The 24,113-nt window shown below is 40.4% G+C and overlaps 2 protein-coding genes across 3 annotated transcripts in view; both read left to right on the top strand.

The window, feature by feature from the left end:
- LOC116050414 (ankyrin repeat domain-containing protein 31-like) overlaps positions 1–18,979 on the top strand; it is a 35,270-nt gene extending 16,291 nt beyond the window's left edge. Inside the window, exons 5-17 of one of the 2 annotated variants that reach the window (XM_035998986.1) lie at positions 818–976; positions 1,116–1,255; positions 2,358–2,529; positions 4,309–4,467; positions 4,607–4,746; positions 10,787–10,958; positions 11,601–11,755; positions 11,940–12,036; positions 12,236–12,332; positions 13,908–14,421; positions 15,652–15,792; positions 18,141–18,255; positions 18,514–18,979. In XM_035998986.1, the coding sequence (XP_035854879.1) occupies positions 818–976; positions 1,116–1,255; positions 2,358–2,529; positions 4,309–4,467; positions 4,607–4,746; positions 10,787–10,958; positions 11,601–11,755; positions 11,940–12,036; positions 12,236–12,332; positions 13,908–14,421; positions 15,652–15,792; positions 18,141–18,255; positions 18,514–18,665 (2,213 nt within the window). In that variant the 3' untranslated portion in view covers positions 18,666–18,979. Of the gene's footprint in view, positions 1–817; positions 977–1,115; positions 1,256–2,357; positions 2,530–4,308; positions 4,468–4,606; positions 4,747–10,786; positions 10,959–11,600; positions 11,756–11,939; positions 12,037–12,235; positions 12,333–13,907; positions 14,440–15,651; positions 15,793–18,140; positions 18,256–18,513 lie in introns of both variants that reach the window. The other variant, XM_035998987.1, reaches the window with a different exon arrangement.
- A 2,035-nt stretch (positions 18,980–21,014) lies between these two features.
- On the top strand, positions 21,015–23,781 carry LOC116050413 (beta-1,3-galactosyl-O-glycosyl-glycoprotein beta-1,6-N-acetylglucosaminyltransferase 4-like). The gene is made up of 3 exons (XM_031300442.2): positions 21,015–21,219; positions 21,465–21,522; positions 21,887–23,781. The coding sequence occupies exon 3, from the start codon at positions 21,888–21,890 to the stop codon at positions 23,175–23,177; it is 1,290 nt and encodes a 429-aa protein (XP_031156302.1). The 5' UTR covers positions 21,015–21,219; positions 21,465–21,522; position 21,887; the 3' UTR covers positions 23,178–23,781.
- Positions 23,782–24,113: the final 332 nt, after the last annotated feature.

Here is a 24,113-nt window from a genome sequence, read left to right on the forward strand (position 1 = left end):
TAAAAGTTTTCTTCTAAAAAGACGGAGCCTGTTTAGCGCACCTTCAAGACGGCTGACACTCGTTTTGCTTCGGCAATCTTCGTGTAAAGACGACAGTCCAACCCCCTATGGGCGGGTTGAAAACATGCAGAAGTAGCTCCTATTACTGGCTGTAGTCCATAGCCTCAGGGCAAAAAATCTTCCGATGACGGAAAACAATGATTTTTGCGTCATCGGAGGCTTTTTTCTAGACCCACAATACAGAGATCTCTGGTCTCAGGGGGACATGAGGGAGGGAAGCACAGTCATTCAAAAATACTACCAGGTTTCTACTGATACAAAGCTTAATGCTAAATCGGTGAAGTATCCCTTTAAAGTTCTCAGGCACCATGCCTGAATTAGGCATAGAGAAATTTTACGTGTGTGTGTGTGTGTGTGTGTGTGTGTGTGTGTGTGAATCAAGGCAATTAATAACTGAAAAATGAGAAAGTTTTGTGAAATGAAGAGATAAAGCGATATGTTGACAAGAAGTTACTTGTAAAAACTGAATCATTTTGCATCTGGTAATAACGAGAAAATGTCCCAATAATATGTATATGATCACTGTAATTGAAAGTACTTTCCCCTCTGATAAGTCATGTTTTATCCTGATTTGAATCATATTTAAAGCAACTGGACCCAAGATTAAGCCCTGTGGAACACCTTTTGTTTCGGTTAAAAACTGTCTGAACTGTAGCTTCCCAATGTTACAGATTTTTGTCTCTCGAAAACTGTCAAAATCCATATGTAAATTGTGTTGGATCTATTCCTATCTTGATTTTATTCATCTTCAAATTAGCAAAGGCTTCGCAGTGTCTGAAATTCACCAAGAAACAACTTAACAAGCGAGATGCAAAGGGAGAGAATCTTCTGCACAAAGCATGCAAGAAAAATGATCTGGAACAAGTCAAAATGCTGATTCAGGCTGGGATCAGTGTCAACATGGAGGATTATGCAGGTTTGTCACAGCTTAGACACTTGTTTATTTTCACTTGATCACTTCTGTATTCTGACATATCTGTAACTAATGAAACAATTAATAACTCAGTCAAACACAAAACTCACTCTTCTCAGTAAATGTTAACCTAAATTGTCAGGCTGGACAGCCCTCCATGAGGCTTCTCTGGGTGACGAGGCAGTGGTTAAGGAGCTGCTGAAGGCTGGAGCCAATGTCAACGCCAGAAGCTTTGATGGTGTCACACCCCTAAATGATGCTGTTATGTCTGGAAACTATCAGGTGATCAAGAAACTCTAAATAAAATGTACTCTAACCATGTAGAGTATAGTTTTCAGCAACACTTTCCACATGTCCATAGAGAACCAAAGTCCTGGCATCCCTCTCACACTAGCCTCTTTGTCTGAATGTTATTTCTTGTCTTCATGAAAAGCATGTCCCTGGGGTTAACTAAGTCATTTGTTTAAATATTGTTTTTATGTTACACATATGGTTTTCAATTGAGGTTTTCTTAAAGAAGTTGGAGTTTCACATAAAAAAACAAACTGATCAGAAAAATGAACACTCGAACAAACAGCGTGATCAGAACTACCCAAAATGACAGAAACCGTCTTTTGGGAAACATTTATTTTAAGTGTAGTTTGATTTTTTAGTTTGGTCCTTGTTCCATCCGCCAGTCTGGCTTTGCCAGACCTTCCTCCCCAGCGCTGCGGAGGAGGGTCTGGCTACTCCACACAGCATTCCTGGATGGGAGAAAAACATGCTCTGGTTTACTGGCATTTCTTTAAACCAATCACAATTGTCTTGGGCGGTGCTAAGCACCAATCCGTCTGGTCCGGCCTAAATGAGTGAAATCCGGCGGAATTTCCGTCAGCAACGGAGCAATCCAAAAGTGGAACGTCATGGATATAGACTACTGCAGCCAGCCACCAGGGGGCTATCCAGATGGGTTGGCTTTACTTATACAGTCTATGTAATAACCCCTGGAACACATTCAATCTCTGTTTTGCTCCGGTTTTCGTGTTTAACGACATGTTTCCTCTGAATGTTGTAAAACGGCTTTGAGATAAGGTTTCTCTCGCACACACCAGGGTGTTCACTCACCCCCGTTTCACTTTAAAAAAACATGTTGTGTTTGTCGGGTCTGAACGCGGCCCTGGTTTAAACTAGTGAAGGATCACATGACTGCAGTGTGGTCTGCCACTTTCTTTTACTTTGAACATGACAATATAGTTGACAGTTGTGAAATCAGCTGTGGTTTTGTTGATCACTTACTGGATTTTGTGATGAAAAAGCTATGATTCATCTGCCTTGTTACACTGCTGATGTGGAACACAGAATCATTGTCTGACAAGCTGTTGTGAAATGCATGTGTGTGGTGTAGGTAGTGAAGCTTCTCCTCCAGCATGGGGCCAACCCCAGTGACAGGACTGTCGGTGGCCGGAGTGCAATGGACATGGCAGAGGACGAGACCATGAAAGAGCTGCTCTCTTTCCCAGGACCTTCTGTTATACATGAGCTGCCTCGTGAGGCGCCTACACATCAAGAACAACCAGGTGAGTAGCTCACGCTTTCCATGCTGGACTTCAGGAATCAGTCTCTGCAGAGCAAATGTCATGTAAGCCTTTTACTCTGAGATACAGAAACGATGATTCATAGTAAATAGTCTCAGTACTGCAACAGTAGTGCAGCAGATGCATTTTGCAACCATAGCTCGTACTCCACTAAAAGACTGGGTCAAACACTCACCTCCTGTATTCTTGAAAAGTGGCTCTGAAACATTTCTTCTTGGACCACAGCAACAACTATGTTCATGTTTTGAGCATACTGATGGACAGCATAGAAGAAGATAATGTTGGCAGGCGTTTGATACTGAAAACCAAGGTTGTCAGTGGAGCACTCCTTAAAGCCTAGGACAAACCACCCAACTTGTGCCTGTCCCAGACAAATATTTTAGATTTGAGACAAAATCGCTTTGAGTCGTCATGGAGTCCTCACTCAGGCCTGTCATGTTGTCCAGTTTACAAGACGCGTCCTGACATTGTCATGAGCTTTTTACCAGATGCTACGACAGAAGTTCTAGTTAGTTGGAACACAATGAAAACTAGTTTGACACAGAAATACATCCATGAAAACACACACATAATGACTTGTGTTTTCACTGAATAATATCATTAATAAAATCATGTCTTTCCAGCTGGATTTGTCTACTAATCAGGTGTGTCGTTTATAAAATATGATTTGATAAATAAATTTGTAGGATACAAACAAAAGTACAATTATGCAAAGCAAGTACAAGTAGAAGTTTGCAGGTTTAAAACCAGATTTCTAAATCGTCCAAAAGGCACAAGTGAGTTGATTTTAAGGAAGTGCTTTAATTTGTTCCAGGAGTCAGGTGCACTAAAGTTAAAAGCAGTTTTTCCAAGTTCAGACCGAGCTTGTGGAACATGAAGCAAAAGCCAGTCAACAGAGTGAGTCTGATAATGTTTCTCTGAGTAACAGAGAAGTTCTGTAAGCTAGTGTGGTAGTTTCCCAACAAGAACATAATAAATAAAGAGATACCAATGAGTAGCTCGTCTTTCTTGGAGAGAAGACCACCCAACACTTTCATATAAAATACAATGATGTGTATCATAGACATGACTGGTTATGTATCTCAAGGCAGAGTGATAGACTCTACTCCAGAGATTTAAGAGTTGAAAAGGATGCATGTCTATAAATCACATCACCATAGTCCAAGACTGACATCAAAACTGCCTCAACAAACCTTTTTCCTACAAAACATGGGAAAGATGCTTTTGTTTCTTTAGAAATAGATAACTTTTTGCCTGAGTCGGCACACAAGATTAAAATGTGAAATTTGAAGAAGAGGTTTTCGTCATTCCAGATGCCAAGACATTTATATTCTGTGACTCTTTCGATCGTAAATCTGTTCATAGTGAAAATATTAAGGTTAGTATAATCCATATCTCTGGCTCTGGAAAATAGCATAAACTTTGATTCATCAGCGTTTAGTGCAAGTCTCAGGTCTTTAAGAGCCTCTTGTAGAATATTAATGGAACGCTGTAAGTTTTTAATTGCTAGATGAACAGAATCAGCAACATAGTGCAGCACTGTATCATCTGCGTACAGATGGTCATACGACAGTTTACTAAAGATGAAATTATGTTATTGATATAGATGGATAACTGGATCCATGAGCCCTGTTGAAACACCTTTTGTTACGGTTAAAAACTCAGAATTGTAGCTTCCCAGTGTAACAGATTGTTGTCTCTCAAAAAGTGTCAGTTGTGTTGGATCTATTCCTATCTTGATTTTATTCATCTTCAAATTAGCAAAGGCTTCGCAATGTCTGAAATTCACCAAGAAGCGACTTAACAAGCGAGATGCAAAGGGAGAGAATCTTCTGCACAAAGCATGCAAGAAAAATGATCTGGAACAAGTCAAAATGCTGATTCAGGCTGGGATCAGTGTCAACATGGAGGATTATGCAGGTTTGTCACAGCTTAGACACTTGTTTATTTTCACTTGATCACTTCTGTATTCTGACATATCTGTAACTAATGAAACAATTAATAACTCAGTCAAACACAAAACTCACTCTTCTCAGTAAATGTTAACCTAAATTGTCAGGCTGGACAGCCCTCCATGAGGCTTCTCTGGGTGACGAGGCAGTGGTTAAGGAGCTGCTGAAGGCTGGAGCCAATGTCAACGCCAGAAGCTTTGATGGTGTCACACCCCTAAATGATGCTGTTATGTCTGGAAACTATCAGGTGATCAAGAAACTCTAAATAAAATGTACTCTAACCATGTAGAGTATAGGTTTCAGCAACACTTTCCACATGTCCATAGAGAACCAAAGTCCTGGCATCCCTCTCACACTAGCCTCTTTGTCAGTGAAAGTTAATTGAGTGTTTCCTAATAATATTGCCTAGAGGAAGCATATATAAGGTGAAAAGAATTGGTCCAAGCGCTGAGCCTTGTGGGACGCCATGGCTAACTTTAGCGTACCTGGAGGATTTATCGTTAATATTAACAAATTGAGATTGATCAGAGAAATAGTACTTAAACCAGCTTAATGCGATTCCTTTAATGCCAACTAAGTGTTCCAGTCTCTGTAACAGGATGGTATGGTCAATACTGTTGAATGCAGTACTAAGATCTAATAAGACAAGTATGGAGACAAGTCCTTTGTCTGAAGCAGTTAGAAGGTCGTTAGTAATTTTTATTTTTTTATTTTTTTTATTTATCTTTTATTGGAAAAGCATATTGAATTTTACAATTGTATGACATATTAAGTATATTACATTGCTTTACCGTTTTAAACTTTTAATACAAGAACAACAGAACTCAAGTGCGGATGGCGGGGGAGCCAATTTTCTTCCATATTATTTAAGTTAGTGGTATTCATTTAAAATTGAAAATCTGTGCAAAATTAGTAAGAGGCAGCAGTGTCTACACAAAGTCTGATCTAATCGGCTTAACATATTCCGCCCACTTGGACCATATCCTATAGAAAGTGTCCCTCTGCAATTTGAGTGAAAAGGACAGTTTTTCCATTGTGTAGATCTCGTGCACAATGTTAATCCAGTCCTCAGTTGTTGGTGGTTCTGGTTTGAGCCATCTCCTCGTTAGAGCCTTTTTACTTGCTGCCAGTAAGATGTAAAGAAGTTTCTTGTCCTTTGAATCCAATTGATCTGTTGAAATGTTGCTGAGATATAAGGTTTCAAAAGCAAATGGAAAAACAAATGCAAAAACATTCTGTGTATGCTCATGAATTTTAGACCAATACGGAGAAATAACTCGACAGTCCCAAAAAATGTGGTAATGGTTAGCACCACACCCCCCACATCTCCAGCAAGCATCTCCATTGCCCCGATACCTCTTCTGAACCAGGGTGATGAAAAATCTCATTATACTTTTCCAACAAAATTCACGCCATACATTAGAACCAGTTGAAACCCATTGTATTTTGCATGTATGTTCCCAACATTCCTCTGTGATTCTCAAGTTTCCTTCTTTTTCCCACCTCGTTTTAACATAGAGTGTGTTGTCTTTTTTACACCGCAGGATGCTGCTGTATAACCTAGATATAATTTTATTGTGTGCTCCTGAATTTGTAGTTAATGATATAAATGTACCCACGAATCCTAGATTGTTTAAATTCACTTTCAATTTCTGGTTAAAATAGTGCCTGATCTGAAGATACCTGAAGAAGTCAGCAGAGCCTAGTCCATGCTTTCTTTGCAAGGATTCAAAAGATTGGAGTGCCCCCTTATGAACAAATGAATAATAGTCAGTCAATCCTTTTAAAATCCAGTTCTTAAATCTATCATCATACTGATTTGGGGTAAAATCTGAATCGTATGCACACCATTTTAAAATTTTTGAAGTGTCTTCCAATCCACAAGTCTCAATTGCTTCGTTCCAGGCTGCTATCATTACATGTGAAATGGGTTCGTCTATTAAGCGAATCTTATTCTGCAGTTTGATGTCTGCTAATAAAGCTTGAACTGGTATTGCTTTAATATTTGTCCCCTCCACAACCTTCCATCCTGCGGTGTAATATGAAGAACACAAACATATTAATGGTCTTAACTGTGCAGCACAGTAATATGCTTGTAGACAAGGGAGACCATGACCTCCTTTATCCTTCTTCAATTGTAAGGTTTTATACTTAACTCTGGATTTTTTCCCTTTCCAAATATATTTTGACAGCATTCTATCCCACTCTATGAAAATTGGTAAACACTGGAATAGGTAAAGCAATCGGGGGAGAATATTTACTCTTATTGAATCGATCCTAGAATGTAAGTCCAAAAAAGGAATGTTATTCCATCTTTGTATATCCGATTTAATTGCCTTATTCAGAGGGCCATAATTAGCTTCAAACATTTTAGAAAAGTCTCGGTGCAATACCACCCCTAAATACCTGATACTTTCTGCCCCCCATTTCCATTTATAACTATTCTTGACTTCTTCTGGAGGGGTATAGTTCAGAGTTAATACCTGTGTTTTATCTACATTAACCTTGTACCCTGAAAAAGAGCCATAGTTTAATAATAGTTTAATGATTTTAGGAACCACCTGAGTGGGATAAGATATAGTCAATAGTAAATCATCAGCAAAAAGTGCCAATTTTTGTTCCCCTCCTACTGTACCTATTCCAGTTATATCCTTTCTCTGCCTGATCCACTGGCTTAAAGGTTCGATAAACAAGGCGAAGAGGAGAGGCGAGATGCAACACCCTTGTCGAGTCCCGCGCTCCAGTACAAATGATTCAGTGAGGTCTCCATTAATTTTGATCCTTGCAGTTGGGTTATTGTATAACCCTGAAATAACCTCAATTACAGATTTATCAAAACCAAATTTCTCAAGCACCTTGTATAAAAAGGACCACCTCACTTAATCAAATGCTTTTTCGGCATCCAAACTCAAAACTAAGGTCTCTAATTTTTGCTTATCCACCTGCCTCAATATGTGTAAACCCCTTCTAATGTTGTCTTGAGTCTGTCTGTGTTTGATGAAACCTGTCTGATCTTTATGTATTAGCCCTGGTAAAATGGTTTCCAATCTTCTTGACATAATAGAGGTGAACAACTTATAGTCTATATTCAGAACACTAATTGGGCGATAGCTACTACACTGCAGTCTATCTTTTCCTTCTTTTGGGATGATAGAGATTATTGCTTCCCTCCAAGAGGGTGGGACTATCTTATATGCCATCACCCAATTAAATGTTTTCAGTAATGTTGGGACCAAAAAAACTTGCATTATTTTTCGTTAGTAATTTTCACCAGTGCCGTCTCTGTGCTATGATGCTTTCTAAATCCTGACTGAAAGTCCTCAAATAAACTAACCCTATGTAGAAAATTACGTAACTGATTAGCGACTACTTTCTCAAGGATCTTGGAGAGAAAGAGAAGGTTAGATATAGGTCTATAGTTGGCTAAGACCTCAGGATCAAGGGTGGTTTTTTTCAGAAGAGGTTTTATCACAGCTACTTTAAATGACTGTGGTACATAACCTGTTAATAAAGACATATTGATCATATCTAGTAATGAAGTGTTAACCATGAGTAACGCTTCTTTAAGTAGCCTCGTTGGGATGGGGTCTAAGAGACAGGTAGATGGCTTAGCTGAAGAGACTTTTAACTAGGGCTGTCAGCGTTAACGCGTTAATCGCGATGCGATTAAGGGCCGACGCGATGCAATTCATTTTTTTTAATCGCATGCCGGCATTTATTAATTTATTTTACACTTCACTCGGCTTTGCGTCGTGCCTAATAACAGGCTACTATTTTGACCCTTTGCAGCACCGTTACTTATCATCAAGCTGCCACTTCCTCCTAACACATCCTGCTGCTGCAGGCTGCAGGCATGATGGAGAAACACAGCAGCAATGAAATCCTGAATGGAGCTTTTTATTTTCCAAAACTCCCGGACGGCTCGTAGACAAGTCGAAAGCCATATGCACATTGTGTAAAGCCGAATTAAAATATCACCGAAGCATGTCAAGCTTGAGCTACCAGCTACGGAGCTAAGCATAGTAGTACAGTTAACGTGATGCTACCTGCTAGCATGCTACCCACTCAGGTAAAGCACTATTTTGGAGAGTGCTACTTGCCGACCTGTGGATGACAGAGATGGGGACTCAAGTCCAAGACTCGGACTTGAGTCACACTTAAGTCGCACAAACAGCTGACTTCAGACTTGACTCAAACGCTGTCTCATTAACCGTGATGACTGGACGTCAGTGAGGAATCAACATTATTTAGGAGTTACTAAACACTATATGGACTCTGGTAAGGATAGGGATTTTTAGTTTTTTAGTTAGGTACTTGGAGGAATTGTGCAATAATGACAGATTCACACATTTTTCTTTTGTTTACAGTAAATAAATAATTACAAATCTTAAAATCAAGTTCATAAAGTAACTTTCTTTGCATTCATTTGATTCCCAATCAAGATCCACTGGTAAGAATTGCTTTCCATTGTTAATATGGACTTAAAAACTGTTCTGAAATGCAAAATAATAGAATTTTAATCATGTGATAAAACATGCGATTAATCGCAATTAACTATAGAAATTCAGCGATTAATCGCTATTAACTATAGAAATTCAGCGATTAATCGCTATTAACTATAGAAATTCAGCGATTAATCGCGATTACAAATTTTTTCTCATTTGACAGCCCTACTTTTAACATTAATTGTTGAAGGTCTATAGGATAAAAGCAGTATATGTTAGGTCTTGTCTTTCTTTCTAGCAGTCCTGCGTTTAATGGTGAACCATTAGAAGTTAAGGGCAAGAGGTGATGAATTTTATCTCTAATTGTTATAATTTTATCATTAAAAAAGCTCATGAAGTCGTCACTACTCAGAGCTATAGGAATAGATGGCTCAATAGAGCTATGACTCTCTGTCAGCCTGGCTACAGTACTGAAAAGAAACCTTGGGTTCTTATTTTCTTCTATTAGTGATGAGTAATAGTCTGATCTGGCATTTCTGAGGGCCCTCCTATAATTTTTTAGACTATCTTGCCAATCCACACGAGATTCTTCCAGTTTGGTGGAACGCCATTTACTTTCAAGTTTTCACGAGGTTTGTTTTAATTTGCGAGTTTGGGAGTTATACCAAGGTGCTAGTTTCCTTTGCTTCATCGTCTTCTTTTTGAGGGGAGCAACAGAGTCTAAAGTCGTCCGTAGCGAGGAACATATTGCAGGACTTGGACAGATGTTAATGCACTCCCAAAGCTTACAACAGTTTATATGATGCATGATGCCCATTGGGTAATGCTGCTATCCGTCATGTTTTGTTGGGACACTCTCCAGTTGCCCAGTAAATGTACATTCCAACCATAGACTGTAAATAAAGATAGCCACCTTGTCTCCACTTTCTCCAGCTGTACAAAGTGAAGCCAAAATCTCCCTGATACAGGCTCTCCCATCTTGTAATTTTAAGTCTGCACAGTAGTTATCACCCATACACCTGCCCGAGCAATCCCGGCTGTCAATAGTGAAATATCAGCCCCTTTTTAAAGCATCAAATAACTAATAAAAAACCAAACTGATCAGAAAAATTAACACTTGAACAAACATCAGCGCGATCAGAACTACCCATAATGACGGAAACCATCTTTTGTGAAACATTTATTTGAGGTGTACTTTAATTTTTTTGTTTGGTCCCTTTCTGTTAAAATGGAGGGGACGGGGCTTATGACCTATACTGCAGCCAGCCACCAGGGGGCCATTTGGCTTCACTCACAGTCTTCACACACAGTCTATGCAGTAACCCCTGGGCCACATTCAATCACAAAACGGTGAACGGAAACCATTTGTGCTCCAATTTCCGTGTTGAACGACATGTTTCCTCTGAATGTTGTGAAACGAGATATGTTTTCTCTTGTTTGGTTGGTGTGTCTCTCGTTTGTTTGCTGTGTCACAGGTGAAACCTAGTCAGCAGAGACATGTATGTAAACTCGTGGTAATAAAAAGGCAGAGCGCTTGCGCACACACCAGGGTGTTCACTCACCCCCGTTTCAGTTATAAAAAACGTGTCATGTTTGTCGGTTCTGAACGCGGCCCTGGTTTAAACTAGTGAAGGATCACATGACTGCAGTGTGGTCTGCCGCTTTCTTTTACTTTGAACATGACAATATAGTTGACAGTTGTGAAATCAGCTGTGGTTTTGTTGATCACTTACTGGATTTTGTGATGAAAAAGCTATGATTCATCTTCCTTGTTACACTGCTGATGTGGAACACAGAATCATTGTCTGACAAGCTGTTGTGAAATGCATGTGTGTGGTGTAGGTAGTGAAGCTTCTCCTCCAGCATGGGGCCAACCCCAGTGACAGGACTGTCGGTGGCCGGAGTGCAATGGACATGGCAGAGGACGAGACCATGAAAGAGCTGCTCTCTTTCCCAGGACCTTCTGTTATACATGAGCTGCCTCGTGAGGCGCCTACACATCAAGAACAACCAGGTGAGTAGCTCACGCTTTCCATGCTGGACTTCAGGAATCAGTCTCTGCAGAGCAAATGTCATGTAAGCCTTTTACTCTGAGATACAGAAACGATGATTCATAGTAAATAGTCTCAGTACTGCAACAGTAGTGCAGCAGATGCATTTTGCAACCATAGCTCGTACTCCACTAAAAGACTGGGTCAAACACTCACCTCCTGTATTCTTGAAAAGTGGCTCTGAAACATTTCTTCTTGGACCACAGCAACAACTATGTTCATGTTTTGAGCATACTGATGGACAGCATAGAAGAAGATAATGTTGGCAGGCGTTTGATTTAAGCCTAGGACAGACTACCCATCGTTTGTCTGTCCCAGACAAATGTTTTAGATTTGAGACCAAATCGCTTTGAGTCATCATGGAGTCCTCACTCAGGCCTGTCATGTTGTCCAGTTTACAAGACAATGTGTGCACTTGAGTGTGGTCTATGCGGGGCATCTTCTCTGAAACCATTTTCAAGTTGTATTTTTGGAAACAATTTGTGTCAAAATCCATATGTAAATTGTGTTGGATCTATTGCTCATATCAAGCATAGAAAAACTTAAGACTTGAGTGAGAGTAGAGTGTTGATTTCACCTGAGTTCTGAGTGCAGGATTCTTTCAGGTGACCCATCTTCAGAGGCTCGGTGCCACCAGCAACTCTCCTGCCAGAGCAGCTTTAACAAGGCAAATAAGCAATCCAGAGAATCAGGTGACAGAGACGGAGCCAGAGAGCCTGGTGACATTCAGCTGAGGAAGAAAGACACCACCACGGATTATGTGAGGGCTCTCAAGTGTGCATTTGTGTCACATGGACAAATAGGCCTTGTTAACCATTTATGGCACATGTCCATTCATTTGATTTCAACCTTCTCTTCAGGAGACGTGCAGCATCACTTTATTGAAGGCTTCACTGGTTTTGCAGCATTGATGTGATTTTTTTACTAATTAACTCTTTTTATAGCTGAGTCATCCAGAGGCCATAACAGCAGTTTTGGAGGAGATGGGGAAGAAACTATTAGAGATATGGACTTGGCCTCTAACAGGTCCAGAGGATGCAGGTAGAGCAGCTGTTAATGTTTGATGTGCACAGAAAGAGAATTATACACCATAAATAGCCATTAAGATCACAGCATATCCAGCTGGTAATACTCATGCAAATAAGAGGATATGCAAAACATGGTCAGATTGCTTTCAAATAGAGGACAACCAGAAAGACTCTGAATTTGTATCCTTGACTGTTGCTTTGTTGTTTTTCAGGCAGATATAACGCTGCTCTAACACAGATCCAGAATGTGCTGATGGAGGTGCTCAGCAAACACCGTATGGAGAAGGAGAACCTTGCCCAAAAATCCCGGTTAGTTCAGGAACTTATCTCATGCTTGACTTCAGTGAAGCTTTGCCAGCAGCAAACTATATTGTGTTACACAGTGCTTTATTCTCAGAACATGGCACTACAGAACCACTACAACACCCCTTATTTTTCTTCAGACAAGAACAATAATTTACAAAATGATCCCAGGGCAGTCTCCCTTTAAAGCTTAAGAAATGTTCTTGAAATGAGTGTCAGTACAGTATGTTGAAGCAAGATAGAGTAGGGCAGCACTAGGATCAAAGAAATTACAATTGAACATCTTTAATGGGGGAGGTTTTTGTGCAGTTTATTTTTGTAACCTTACTTTTGATCATTCATGATGATTATGAACAAAGTACTTACTGAGATACATGATAACCTCTGACAGATGTCATATAAACAGTTTGCCAGATGGATGTCTATACTAGAAAATGGGGAAAGTAGCTGAACTTTCTGGAGGGCTCCTAAGAAGCTTTGTGCTTGGGGAGAGATGTGTATGATGGGCTTATGGTGTTGTCATTTATACATATGTTTATTTGGTTTATTGTCTATGTTGTTACTGTTTTGTTGAATGGTCTGGAATATTGAAGTAACTGTGTCATATTTTCTTAAATTTTGTCTGGGTGGGTGACAGAAGGAAATTTGTTCATGTTACGAGTTGTATGTTTTGTATTTTGTTTTAAAAATAAATTGTTAATCACAAAAAAAGTCCTTACTAAGATCAGAGGACATATGGTGACTATGAAACGCAGCATTACAGTTCCAGCACACAAACAAGTCCACAGTTTAAGTCGTTTAGATAATAGTGTTTCATCAACATCATTTCATCACCAGATCTCTGCACATGGTGAGTAAAATGAGTGATAGCCAAAAATAAAAACAAAACCCAGGTCTCGCAGTGGTGGGTTTAAATTTTTCTCAAGATCATTGTGTTTAAAATACAACGCATCACATGGGTCTGGCTGCTGCTTCCGGATTTTGGATTTTTCAACCGGCCATTAATGGCGACTCATTCAGAATACGATATATAATATGTACATATTGTACTAAGATAGTTCACTGAAACGTGTTTCTGAAAACATTTTAAGAGAGAAATAGGCCGTGCAGTTGCTGAATCTGTCTTCATTTCAGATCAACAAAGGTCAGTTTAAAAGATTTTCATCAGATTTTGAGAGGCTTAGTCACTCATCCCACTTGCCATTTCTGGGTGAGTCCCGACTGCCCTGTCTCCGACTGAGCATGTCATGTCGGCCAAAATGAAGGCCGACAGCTCCTCCAACGGACGACGGCACGGAACACACCGAACAGACTCGAGTCACTGACCTCGCCAGACTGTCCAACGGCCGATTGTCGGCCCGGTGTGTAGCTGCCTTCAGTCTTACCTTTCTCTGTTCAATGGCATCTGTACAGTAGAAGTAGAAATTCAGTGAATGTTTAGTGATGTTTATGCGTTTCTGTCTTTTCTGACCGTTTATGCATTCTTTTATTCAGTTCTCTGAAAGACACGGCTGTCAACCTTAAGGTTAGTGTTGCCATTGTGATCTAATTAACAGTCGTGTTGTTTGATTCTCTGTGCAGGAGTGTGCCCGACTACCTTCGGCACCGTGTGTTGAAAAGTCAACTCGCCTCCCTCGCTTCACGTCAGAGGAACTTGAAGGAGATCCTCCAGTTGCAATCGCATTTGGTAGAGAAGTTTGTAACCATGAAGGCCAAACTTTCCACTCAGCCTCCCAACCATCAGGATAGTACAGTAGTGAGACAGCAGCCAGATCTGGTCTCCACGCCGGTCTCTTATAAAGCTAGAGAAGAACACAGCTGCGGTCCAAATGGTCATAGAAAAGAAAGCCTTGAACCATTGACACGGACCAGTGTGTTAGGATCGATCCTTACATTTCCCACGCCTCCTGTTCGTTCAGCAATGAATGCGAGCGTCGTTAGCTATCAGAGCAGTGCCCCACAGGCAGGAAACACTTTACAACACATCAACTTTCAGATGAAAGGAAACAATGCTCTGATACAGACAAGAGCTGAAGACAACAGCAAACATCTCTCTTCGCTCATCCAGAGGGGAGTTATGGAAGTTGGAAGTCTTGTGAGTTTTTTTGTTAAGGTTAGGCACAGCTCGTCTCATTAAACCATAATTAATTTGTAACAGCCTGTTGTCAACCCTGAAATATTTTATTTTTTTATTTTAGTAGTTTATTTGTCAGGGACCATGCACAGTTAAAGCCCTGTACCAGAGTTAGCTATACAGCTAATTTACATCTGTGGTCCCTGGGCAAGGGAGATAAAAGGACAATATAGACAATACTATCAATACAAAATATACATTCCATAATTGTTTCACCTTCAGCCAAGTCTTTCAGGACATTTTAAAACTGCTGAGACTTGTACAATCTCTAATGGGAAGTGGAATTAAGTTCTACTTTTCTACTGCTGTAAATGAAAAAGCTGATTGACCAAATGTAGTCTTCCTAAATTGAGTGTAACAGTCACCTCTTACAGAAGCCCTGGAGACCCTTACATTATCTCTGCAAAATGACACACATTGCTTGAGTGGGGGTGGTGCAAGATCATGGGTCAATTCATATATCAGGCACATGTCTGCAAAACAGAGAAAACGGTCAAAAGTTAATAGGTTGTGTTTATTTATGATGGTGCAGTGATGGTAGTTTCTTGTTTTTTTGTCAAGAACTTTCACAGCTTGTTGTAAAGGGTACATAAGGGGTTTAGTGTAATCCCACCTGCCTGGGACCAGCTTGTAGAACAGTAAGATAAATGTGAGAAGATCATTGAATGCAAAAACAGTTTAGTAGTTGCTATTGGTAACTGGTGTCTTATATGTCTAAAATTAGCTAAACTATCTCTTTCACAGTTGGAGATCTTTTTTACGTGTTTTTTAAAACTTAAGTTAGAATCAATAATTATGCCCATATACTTGAAATGATCAACAATATGTGTCACCTCTCCATAATACAGATATCAGGCTGATGTTGTGTAACATTCCTCTTCATAGAGAAAAACATTTTATCCCAATGTCTCGCCTGATGACAGTAAAGGCAATAATTACATGTTCCTTATGCTGAATATAGATCAGACAACACCTTTTACTTTTCCTCATGAAGTTGGTTCATCCACAGGTTCATCCATATGTGGAGCTTTCACATGTGATGTAGCATGACAAGATGTGTCTGCTTAGGTCAAGTTTTGACCAATAAGATTTATCGGCTGCCATTTACATTTCACATATTAACAGCGACATTGAGTATGTGATAAAGCTTTCCTCTGACACCATATGTGATTGTTTGTCTTGCCTCTGCAGCATTACTGGCTTTATGCTAATGTGCTAGAGGATGGCTCATTAAAGGACAAAAAAGGCAGGAAACACCCAACTCCAGAACAATGGTTGGAGGTTATCCTTGGCAACAACATCCCTGTCAGCTCATCCTACGCCTGGGAAAAGGTTAGACACCAAGCTGCCTTTATCTTTTCACTGCACTCAAAACAGGGAAGGAAACACTCTGTGCTCACAAACCCCCTCAGGCTCAGACAGACAGCACTTCATCCTCATTCATTCCTATAAGATCACTACAGAGAGTTTTGAATCCTGTCTCACTGTATTACAAACAGCTGTGCAGTGTTTTGGCATCTGGTAAGCCTTCACACTCCTGTATGTTTTACACTGACATCTTTTACACCGACTGGCCTTCCTGGGTTGTGTTTCATTATTTTACCATCAGAACCTGAAACAACATGGCCACACTAATTCACACCTTTGCTTTAGTTTGTAATAAGTGTTTCGGGGCATTTTGCCTTTACTCAAACGGAGGGAAAGGAGAGAATGAGAGGCTGCAGTCACAATATTTGTTATGCATCTTAACCACCAGCACACCGAGACGAGAGAGATTTGTACAACACTTTGATTCAGAGCGAGATACAGTGCAGGGACAACTGGAGGCCAACCAGTGGATATTCTTCTCGCCCAGAGGATGAATCCAGATGTTTTGGTGACTCTGTGACCTTTCCTTCTAGTCCCACCATGAATCAGTCCTTTCATATTTCCTCAAAATAAATTCTGTTAATTTAGCACCAACCTCGGGACAAAAATTAGATTTTTAGGCCCCTTCAAATGAGACAACATAGGTCGCCAATCAAACCGGAGCGGCCGCAGATAACCCTTGCGGGCAGGAAGACAGCATGCTAACTTCACACAGGCTGCAGCCTGATATCTCTTCTTCCTCTTCCTCTTCTTCATCAACATCAACACACACTCTGTACTTTATTCTGACCCAATCCCCCCCCCCCCCACACACACACTGTCCTGCTGCCACAAATTTTCACTAGAGTACTAGTCTATATCCTTGACGTTCCACTTCAGGGATTGCTCCGGTGCTGCAAGAAATTTCGCCGGATGCATATCTTTTCTCCGATGTCCGTCCCCTTCCTCTTCCTTTGTGTTGGCGTTCTAACCTCTGGTGGATTTGTGAGGACTATGGTTAACTGCTCCTCAGATCTCTGCAGGGTAAATCCAGACAGCTAGCTAGACTATCTGTCCAATCTGAGTTTTCTGTTGCACGACTAAAACTACTTTTGAACGTCCACATGTTCCACCAAAACAAGTTCCTTCCTGAGACTATTTAGCAGAGGCTCCTTGCGGACCTTAGCGCCGCCCAAGAAGATTGTGATTGGTTTAAAGAAATACCAATAAACCAGAGCACGTTTTCCTCCCATCCTAGAATGCTGTGTGGACTAGCCAGACCTTCCTCCGCAGCGCTGTGGAGGAAGACTACTAGAGCACCAAACGTGGCTTGATCCGCCGCTGAAAATAGTCCCCAGAGAATGCTCTATTTAATGAACATTTGACATAAATTCACAGCTAGCAGTTGTTTAAGTAAATGACTGAAATAAAACTATATACTGTATACTTTGTGAAGATGTACATATTCCGTAGGAACCAAAAGGCTTGGAGCTGAGAGCCACAGACAGGAAGTCATACAGTATTGTTTGCGTTGGTCTTTGTAGCAGTTCCAGTAAGAACAATACAGAATAACACCAGCCTTATCCTAAAATACATATTTGCACGATTTGAACATTGGCCTTCAAGTACATGTGTGCTCTTCCAGTAGTTCTGACACACTTCATAAATCACTGACATAGATATAAATAATAAAGTTTATAATAGGTAATATGTTTATTTATCTAGCACTTATCAAAATCAGCCATTACAAAGTGAACAGAACTTTGATCAGGTAACAAGAATAAAATGAAACCCACAATGCTGTTTACAAAACAGGCAGTGCAGTGAATACAGTCCACACAGTAATGTGGTGATGTCAAAAGCGTTTTTTAGTTTTTTAGAATCCAGGATGAGTTAGTGATCTGGATCAGAGCCTTCCTTCCTGTGTGAAACGAGGTTCATGCGTCTGCTGTTTCCTGCCTGCCAGTAGGGGTCTGTGGAGACGGGGCAACACACAGCATCAGGCTGTAAATTATTGAGCGTTCACTGTGGAGCTGTGCACCAGCACACACACACACCACACACACACACACACACACACACACACACACACACACACACACACACTCCTCCTCCTCCTCGTCTTCCAAATTAAAAATAGCATGGTTCAGAGGCACTTTAATGGATGTATGATCCAGAGTGCTGCTGAAAGACATTTGATAGGCCCTCAGGGCTCACATTTCCCACCCAGGACACTCTGATACTCTCATCAATAAGTCATTATTTATTAACAGACATGTCAATGGTTGGTGTTGAAGGATAATTCTGATGAACTCCTCCCACTGTCCTCTCAGGTGATGTTCAAAAACAAACCTTTGTCGCATTACTTCTTGAACGGGCAGACTGAAGGTCCTGAGGACGATGTCCGGCGCTGCGCGGCTGCTCCTTCTCAGCAGGCGCTGACCCCAGGTCTGTAGTTCCTAACCCCAGCCTCAGCTCCACTTTGGCTCCACACTTCCCGCAGAGAAACTCCAACAAATACAGAGGCAGGGCGGGCAGCCACTAAAGCGTGGCTTTTTCTATGTCAATAATTAAGCAGCTGCCTCCTACATCTCCCACCTGGAGAGTCAAACAGCCTCATTAAATCAATTCTATTTATTCTAAAAAGGGACTTCATATGTGAAGCAGGGTTTTGAATGTATTTGAATGTCTTTTCTATTTCTGCAGAGGCCGTTACCCTGAGTCTCATGAAAATCCAGATAATCCATCTGGTGGATGACGCAGAGCTGCTGCCCAACGCCATGATGGACTGTTACTGGGAGAAGCTCCTTAAGAACGACTGTTCAGAGTCTGATGACTGGGGCACTGAATTATTATAATGATCCCTCCACACACGTTCTCCATAACTGTGTTTGTTTTGAGAATTGAACTTGTGAGGTTTACTTAATCTCTGTTTTATGATCAATTCACTGTGGGTCTTATGTGACTTTCAGACCCACGAATGGGATTGAAAAGTATTTCCCTCTATTTTATTTAACTTCGATCCTTTCCCACTTTACAGCTGTGATGTTCTGTATGTGTTTGTACTTCAGCTTTCTACCAGAATGACACTGTCGTGTTTTACTGTAGCCATAAACACTCATTTCAGTGTTCTGTTCACCTGAAACCAAAGCAATAAAGATAAGACAGTTGATGAAGGTGTGTGCATTGGGCAGGGGTGTAATGTAACTAAGTACATTTACTCCAGTACTGTACTTCAGTCCAAATGTTGAGGTACTTGTACTTTACTTGAGTCTTTTCTTTTCATGCCACTTTCTACTTCTACTTCGCTACATTTCAGAGAGAAATATTGTACTTTTTACTCCACTACATTCATCTGTTACAGCTTTAGTTACTAGTTACTTTATACATTAAGATTTCTGCACACAAAACCCATGTAGTTTATAAAATCTGATGTTTGATTCTAAAGTAAACTAGCCAACAATATAACGGCTACAAGTCCAGCTGACCAGGCTTGTGCAAAATTCAGAATTTCAGAATTGGCCTCCATTCAATTCATAAATTGGAATTTGAATTGAATTGACTCCTCCCCATAGGAAGTGGAATTGGAATTGGAATGACAGGAAGTGGAATTAAATTCATGGCAATTCGAAGAAATTCAGTTCCACAACAGAAAGAATGTGTTGAATCTTACATCCATTCATTGTTAGGAAGGTTACTTTGGAAATATAATTGCTTATTGTTATAAGTTAACCATTATACATGTGGTTTGGATTACTTTATCAGTGCAAAGCAATTTCCTTTTAATTTGATTAGTAACTAATTGAATTACACATTTTACCTCAGTAATGCAACTAAATACAATTACATTAATTTTGTAATTGAATAACATCATTTCATTACACATAACTAGTCACTCCTCAACCCTGCGTACATTTTGTTCCAAAATATAGATAATGATCAAATTCTTGAAATAAATTACCCCCTCAATGTTTAGTTGTGTTCCAATGTTATTTTCTTTTCAAAGTAATCAAATAAGACCACCATGATCTTCATTCTGGTTTGGCTGGATTGTGTAACCGCTGGTTTCACAGTCCATCAAGATTTCCTGATGTTTCTTCTGTAGGAAAAAAGTCCCTCAATGTAGATCACTCTTTAAGAGAACAAATATTTCTATTAATTCCACAATTGACAAGAAGTGTTTTCTTGATTTACAATAACTAATAAGTAAAAAGTGTGCGTGCATGCTTTTAAACACATATGATATCCAGTGTTGGGGGTAACTCCTTATGAAGTAATGCCATAATATAATCACATGTGGCTGTAACTGAGTAATGTAACACATTAATGTTACTGTTGTGTTGTGAGTTGAAGGTGTGTTTAAGCCCTTTATGAGCTATATGCCAGGCTCCTGCTGTGTTGAGCTACAGTAATGTAATGAGGAGAGTAATGAGTTACTATCCATAGAGAATAACAAGTAAGGTAATGTATTATGTTTTTTTTAAAGTGAATAATGTGTATTACACGTTCTTGAGGAGTGACCCCAACACTGATGATATCAAATATCAGTAGCATAATACCATCAAGAGATGGTTTTCAAAATAAAAGACTGTTTTGTTCCATCATGTTCCACAAAATTACAATTACAATAAATCAAACTTAATTATTTGTTCTTTGACTAGAGCTTTTAACACTCATTGCTGGGGGAAAAGATTTCCTGTTAATGTAATCTGTACAAGGAGTTCAAACTAATATCATTTATAGAATATGTAATGCAATCATATCTGACATATTGTAAAGCTTCATTGTTAAACACTTCACTTAAATTATGTATATGAATTTCTTTGATTTTTTATTGAATTGCAATTCTGCTTCCTTTAATTCAAATTTGAATTGTAATTCTAGATCCTGTGACATTAATTCAAGAATTGAATTGGAATTTAGGAGTCATTCTCAATTCAATTCTGAATTGTGCACAAGCCTGCAGCTGAGATGATCAGACCATTAACACACACCTGGTTGGATCTTTACCCTTTCTACAAGGTTTTAATACAACAACTACATTTTCCTGATGATACTTACACACTTTTACTGAAGGAACATTTTCTTTGCAGGACTTTAACTTGTAGCCTAATAGACTATGTTTACAGTGTTAGTACTTTTACTTAAGTAAAGGATCTGAATACTTCTTCCAGCGCTGGCATTGGGGATGTGTCAGATATGAAATCGAAATGAGATGCGGGGTGCTTGGCTGTGCTGAGGAGGGTTAATGATTAGTGAGTGGGTGGTAAATGTATCGGGTGGCGGTGATGTGCGGGCAGGGGGCGGACTGCTGCCGGCCGGCCCGGACTCTCCCCTGCCACTCCTCTGGACGGCTCATGGAGCCCGGGGCATGAGAGCACACACACGGGACTGACTCTCTTCACGCGTGGGGTAAGTTCTCCGCTCCTCTGGTCGGCAGTTGGTAAAGGAAGCGTTACCGGATGTACACAGAGTATTTCAGCTTGTCATGTTTCAGACGTCTGGTGCGTCTAATGCAGAACATCACAAGTGAGCAACCAGTTCGATTCCCGACACACACTTGTACTGAATGTGTTCAATCCGCGTGCTGTTGCTGTGTCATAGTGTTTCCTCTCTTTCTGTTTCACTTACCAAATAAATGTTTCTCCTTATGAAAGGTTCTCATGTGGAAGTGTGGGAGAAGAGAGACGCTCAAAGACGCCTTTAGAGAGCAAGGTAATTCAGAGCAGAAACAGCCTGTACATGACACCTCATCACTTCCTTATTTGATTGGACTTGCTTATTTAACACAGTTTAAGAAAATATCCATGTCAAATGTTTGATAAGACAAAGAAAGTTTTAGTGCTGCTGTGTCTTAAGACTGAATGTAAATGATTTCCTTTGCTTAAATAATGTCATACAAAATCAATGAATGTGTATTACAGTAAAAAAAAAAAGACAGTCATTATGTCACTTATTTTAATATTTATTACATTTTTAACACACTTACTGCTCTTCTCACAATCAGAGGCAGTAGTTAACACAGTGTCGCCTGAACGCTCATGTCCATGTCTTTTCTTTCTTGTCCCTTTGTTCCTAGAATGAAAATAAGATGTGCCCACTACACACATAGATTGAGACACAGGTGCTTCCTGTTTTCTCTGTCTCTGCTGGCGGTCTGTCTGCTCAAGCTGGTCTACATCAAAGTGACGGTGAGGGACAGCGTCTACATCCAGCCTTATGGAATCACTGTCAGCTTCTCCAGCACCCACAACCACAGGTATGACATCAACTGCACGGCCATCTACGAGCTGGACCCTGTGGAGATCGGCAAAGCTCTCCAGATCAAACGGAAAGCCATTGTTGACGTGGACGATGACAGCACCGTGAGTCTGACCTCGGACTGCCAAACCTTTCTCAAAGCCCGGGGTTACAATGAGGCTCCGGTGTCGGCTGCAGAGCGCAGCTTCCCATTGGCTTACTCCCTGGTGGTGCATAAGAACGCCCCCATGGTGGAGCGAATCCTTCACGCCATCTATGCACCGCACAACATCTACTGCATCCACTATGACCAGAAGTCCTCTCCAGCGTTCATAAAGGCCATCACCAACCTGGCTCGGTGCACTCCCAATGTGTTCATCGCCTCTAAACTGGAGTCTGTGGAATATGCCCACATCAGCAGGCTAAATGCCGACCTGAACTGCCTCTCTGACCTGCTGAGGTCAGAGGTCAACTGGAAGTATGTCATCAACCTGTGTGGCCAGGACTTTCCTCTCAAGTCCAACTTTGAGCTGGTGCTGGAGCTGAAGCAGCTGAACGGCAGCAACATGCTGGAGTCCAGCCGGCCCAGCGGACTCAAGAAGCAGCGCTTCAGCTTCCAGCACCAGCTGAAGAACGTGCCTTTTGAGTACCGCCGTATGCCGGTCAAAACCACGGTGCTCAAAGACGCTCCTCCTCACGGCATCGAGATGTTCATCGGCAGTGCTTACTTTGTCCTGTCACGGGATTTTGTGAATTACATCAGCAGCAGCCAGGTGGCAAAGGACTTCCTGGCATGGTCAGCTGACACATACTCACCAGATGAACACTTCTGGGCCACCCTGGTCAGGGTCCCCGGGGTGCCGGGACACATTCCCAGGTCCGAGGCTGACGTTACGGATCTGAGGAGCAAGACACGACTAGTCAAGTGGAACTATTTAGAAGGAAATCTTTACCCAGCGTGCACGGGTACACACATGCGCAGCGTTTGCATCTACGGAGCGGCTGAACTTCGCTGGCTCCTCAACTATGGCCACTGGTTTGCTAACAAATTTGACCCCAAAGTGGACCCAATCCTGATTAAGTGTTTGGAGGAGAAGCTGATGGAAAAACGTCAAAATGTGCAAACATGACAAGTGACGAGGAGCGCCAGTGTTTATTCTGTTGTTAGGCAAAGGTGCAAAATGACATCAGAGTTCATCAACTCAGTCATTGGACCCAAGCACAGCTTTGAGATGCAGACACTTGACTTGAGTATATTTTCATTATGTTAATTAACATAACATTGAACTTGTTTGGGTACAACATTTGTCTGATGGCTTCTCATTACTTTGCAGATTACGATTTCTCACATGTGCAAACACATGATAGTCATAAAATGTCCATCGCTATAGTTTTACTAGCTAACATCTGAACCACCTGCAGCATTAATGTACAGTGGGAAAGAGATTGTTCTTTTACTTTTATTTAAAAGGTACATTATGTCAGTCTAACGTGCACTGACCACACAAGGCATTTCGTCTGAAACAGAAGGAAACGAAGAAGTGCCTTTGTCTAAAAGAGTACTGGATTGTTTCAGGAAATGCCATCCTAAAACAAGTGCCCCGTGCCATCCCATCTGAACACAGGCTCCATGTCGTTTTCAATACCAGAGTCATGTTGGTTCACTAAATGAAATGATCCACATTGTCTTTTAGTTGTTTTTGACATGAAGATAAAAAGTAATTGGAAAAAGTTCAGATGGATATAAAAAGATTTCTGATGATTTATTTATTCCTGAATGAAAGTGTGACGCTTTATAATAACCATCATTCATGAATGATTCTTAAAAAACAATGAACTTATGATTTATAAGCTTTACTAATTATTAGTAATATAATTGATGTTATTATTATTTCATTTAGTGTCATATAAAATAATGACTTTATATTAGATAGTTATTATTTTGTGTGTGGTTAATAATTGTTTTGTAAATATCTATAAACATTATTTGGATGGCTTTCATAAAGTTGCAACTAATGCTCATAATAAGAGTAATAAGTGGTTTATAAAGCATCAAGTAACATTAA

Source organism: Sander lucioperca, chromosome 2 (genome assembly GCF_008315115.2).
Source record: "Sander lucioperca isolate FBNREF2018 chromosome 2, SLUC_FBN_1.2, whole genome shotgun sequence".
Lineage (NCBI taxonomy): Eukaryota > Metazoa > Chordata > Actinopteri > Perciformes > Percidae > Sander > Sander lucioperca.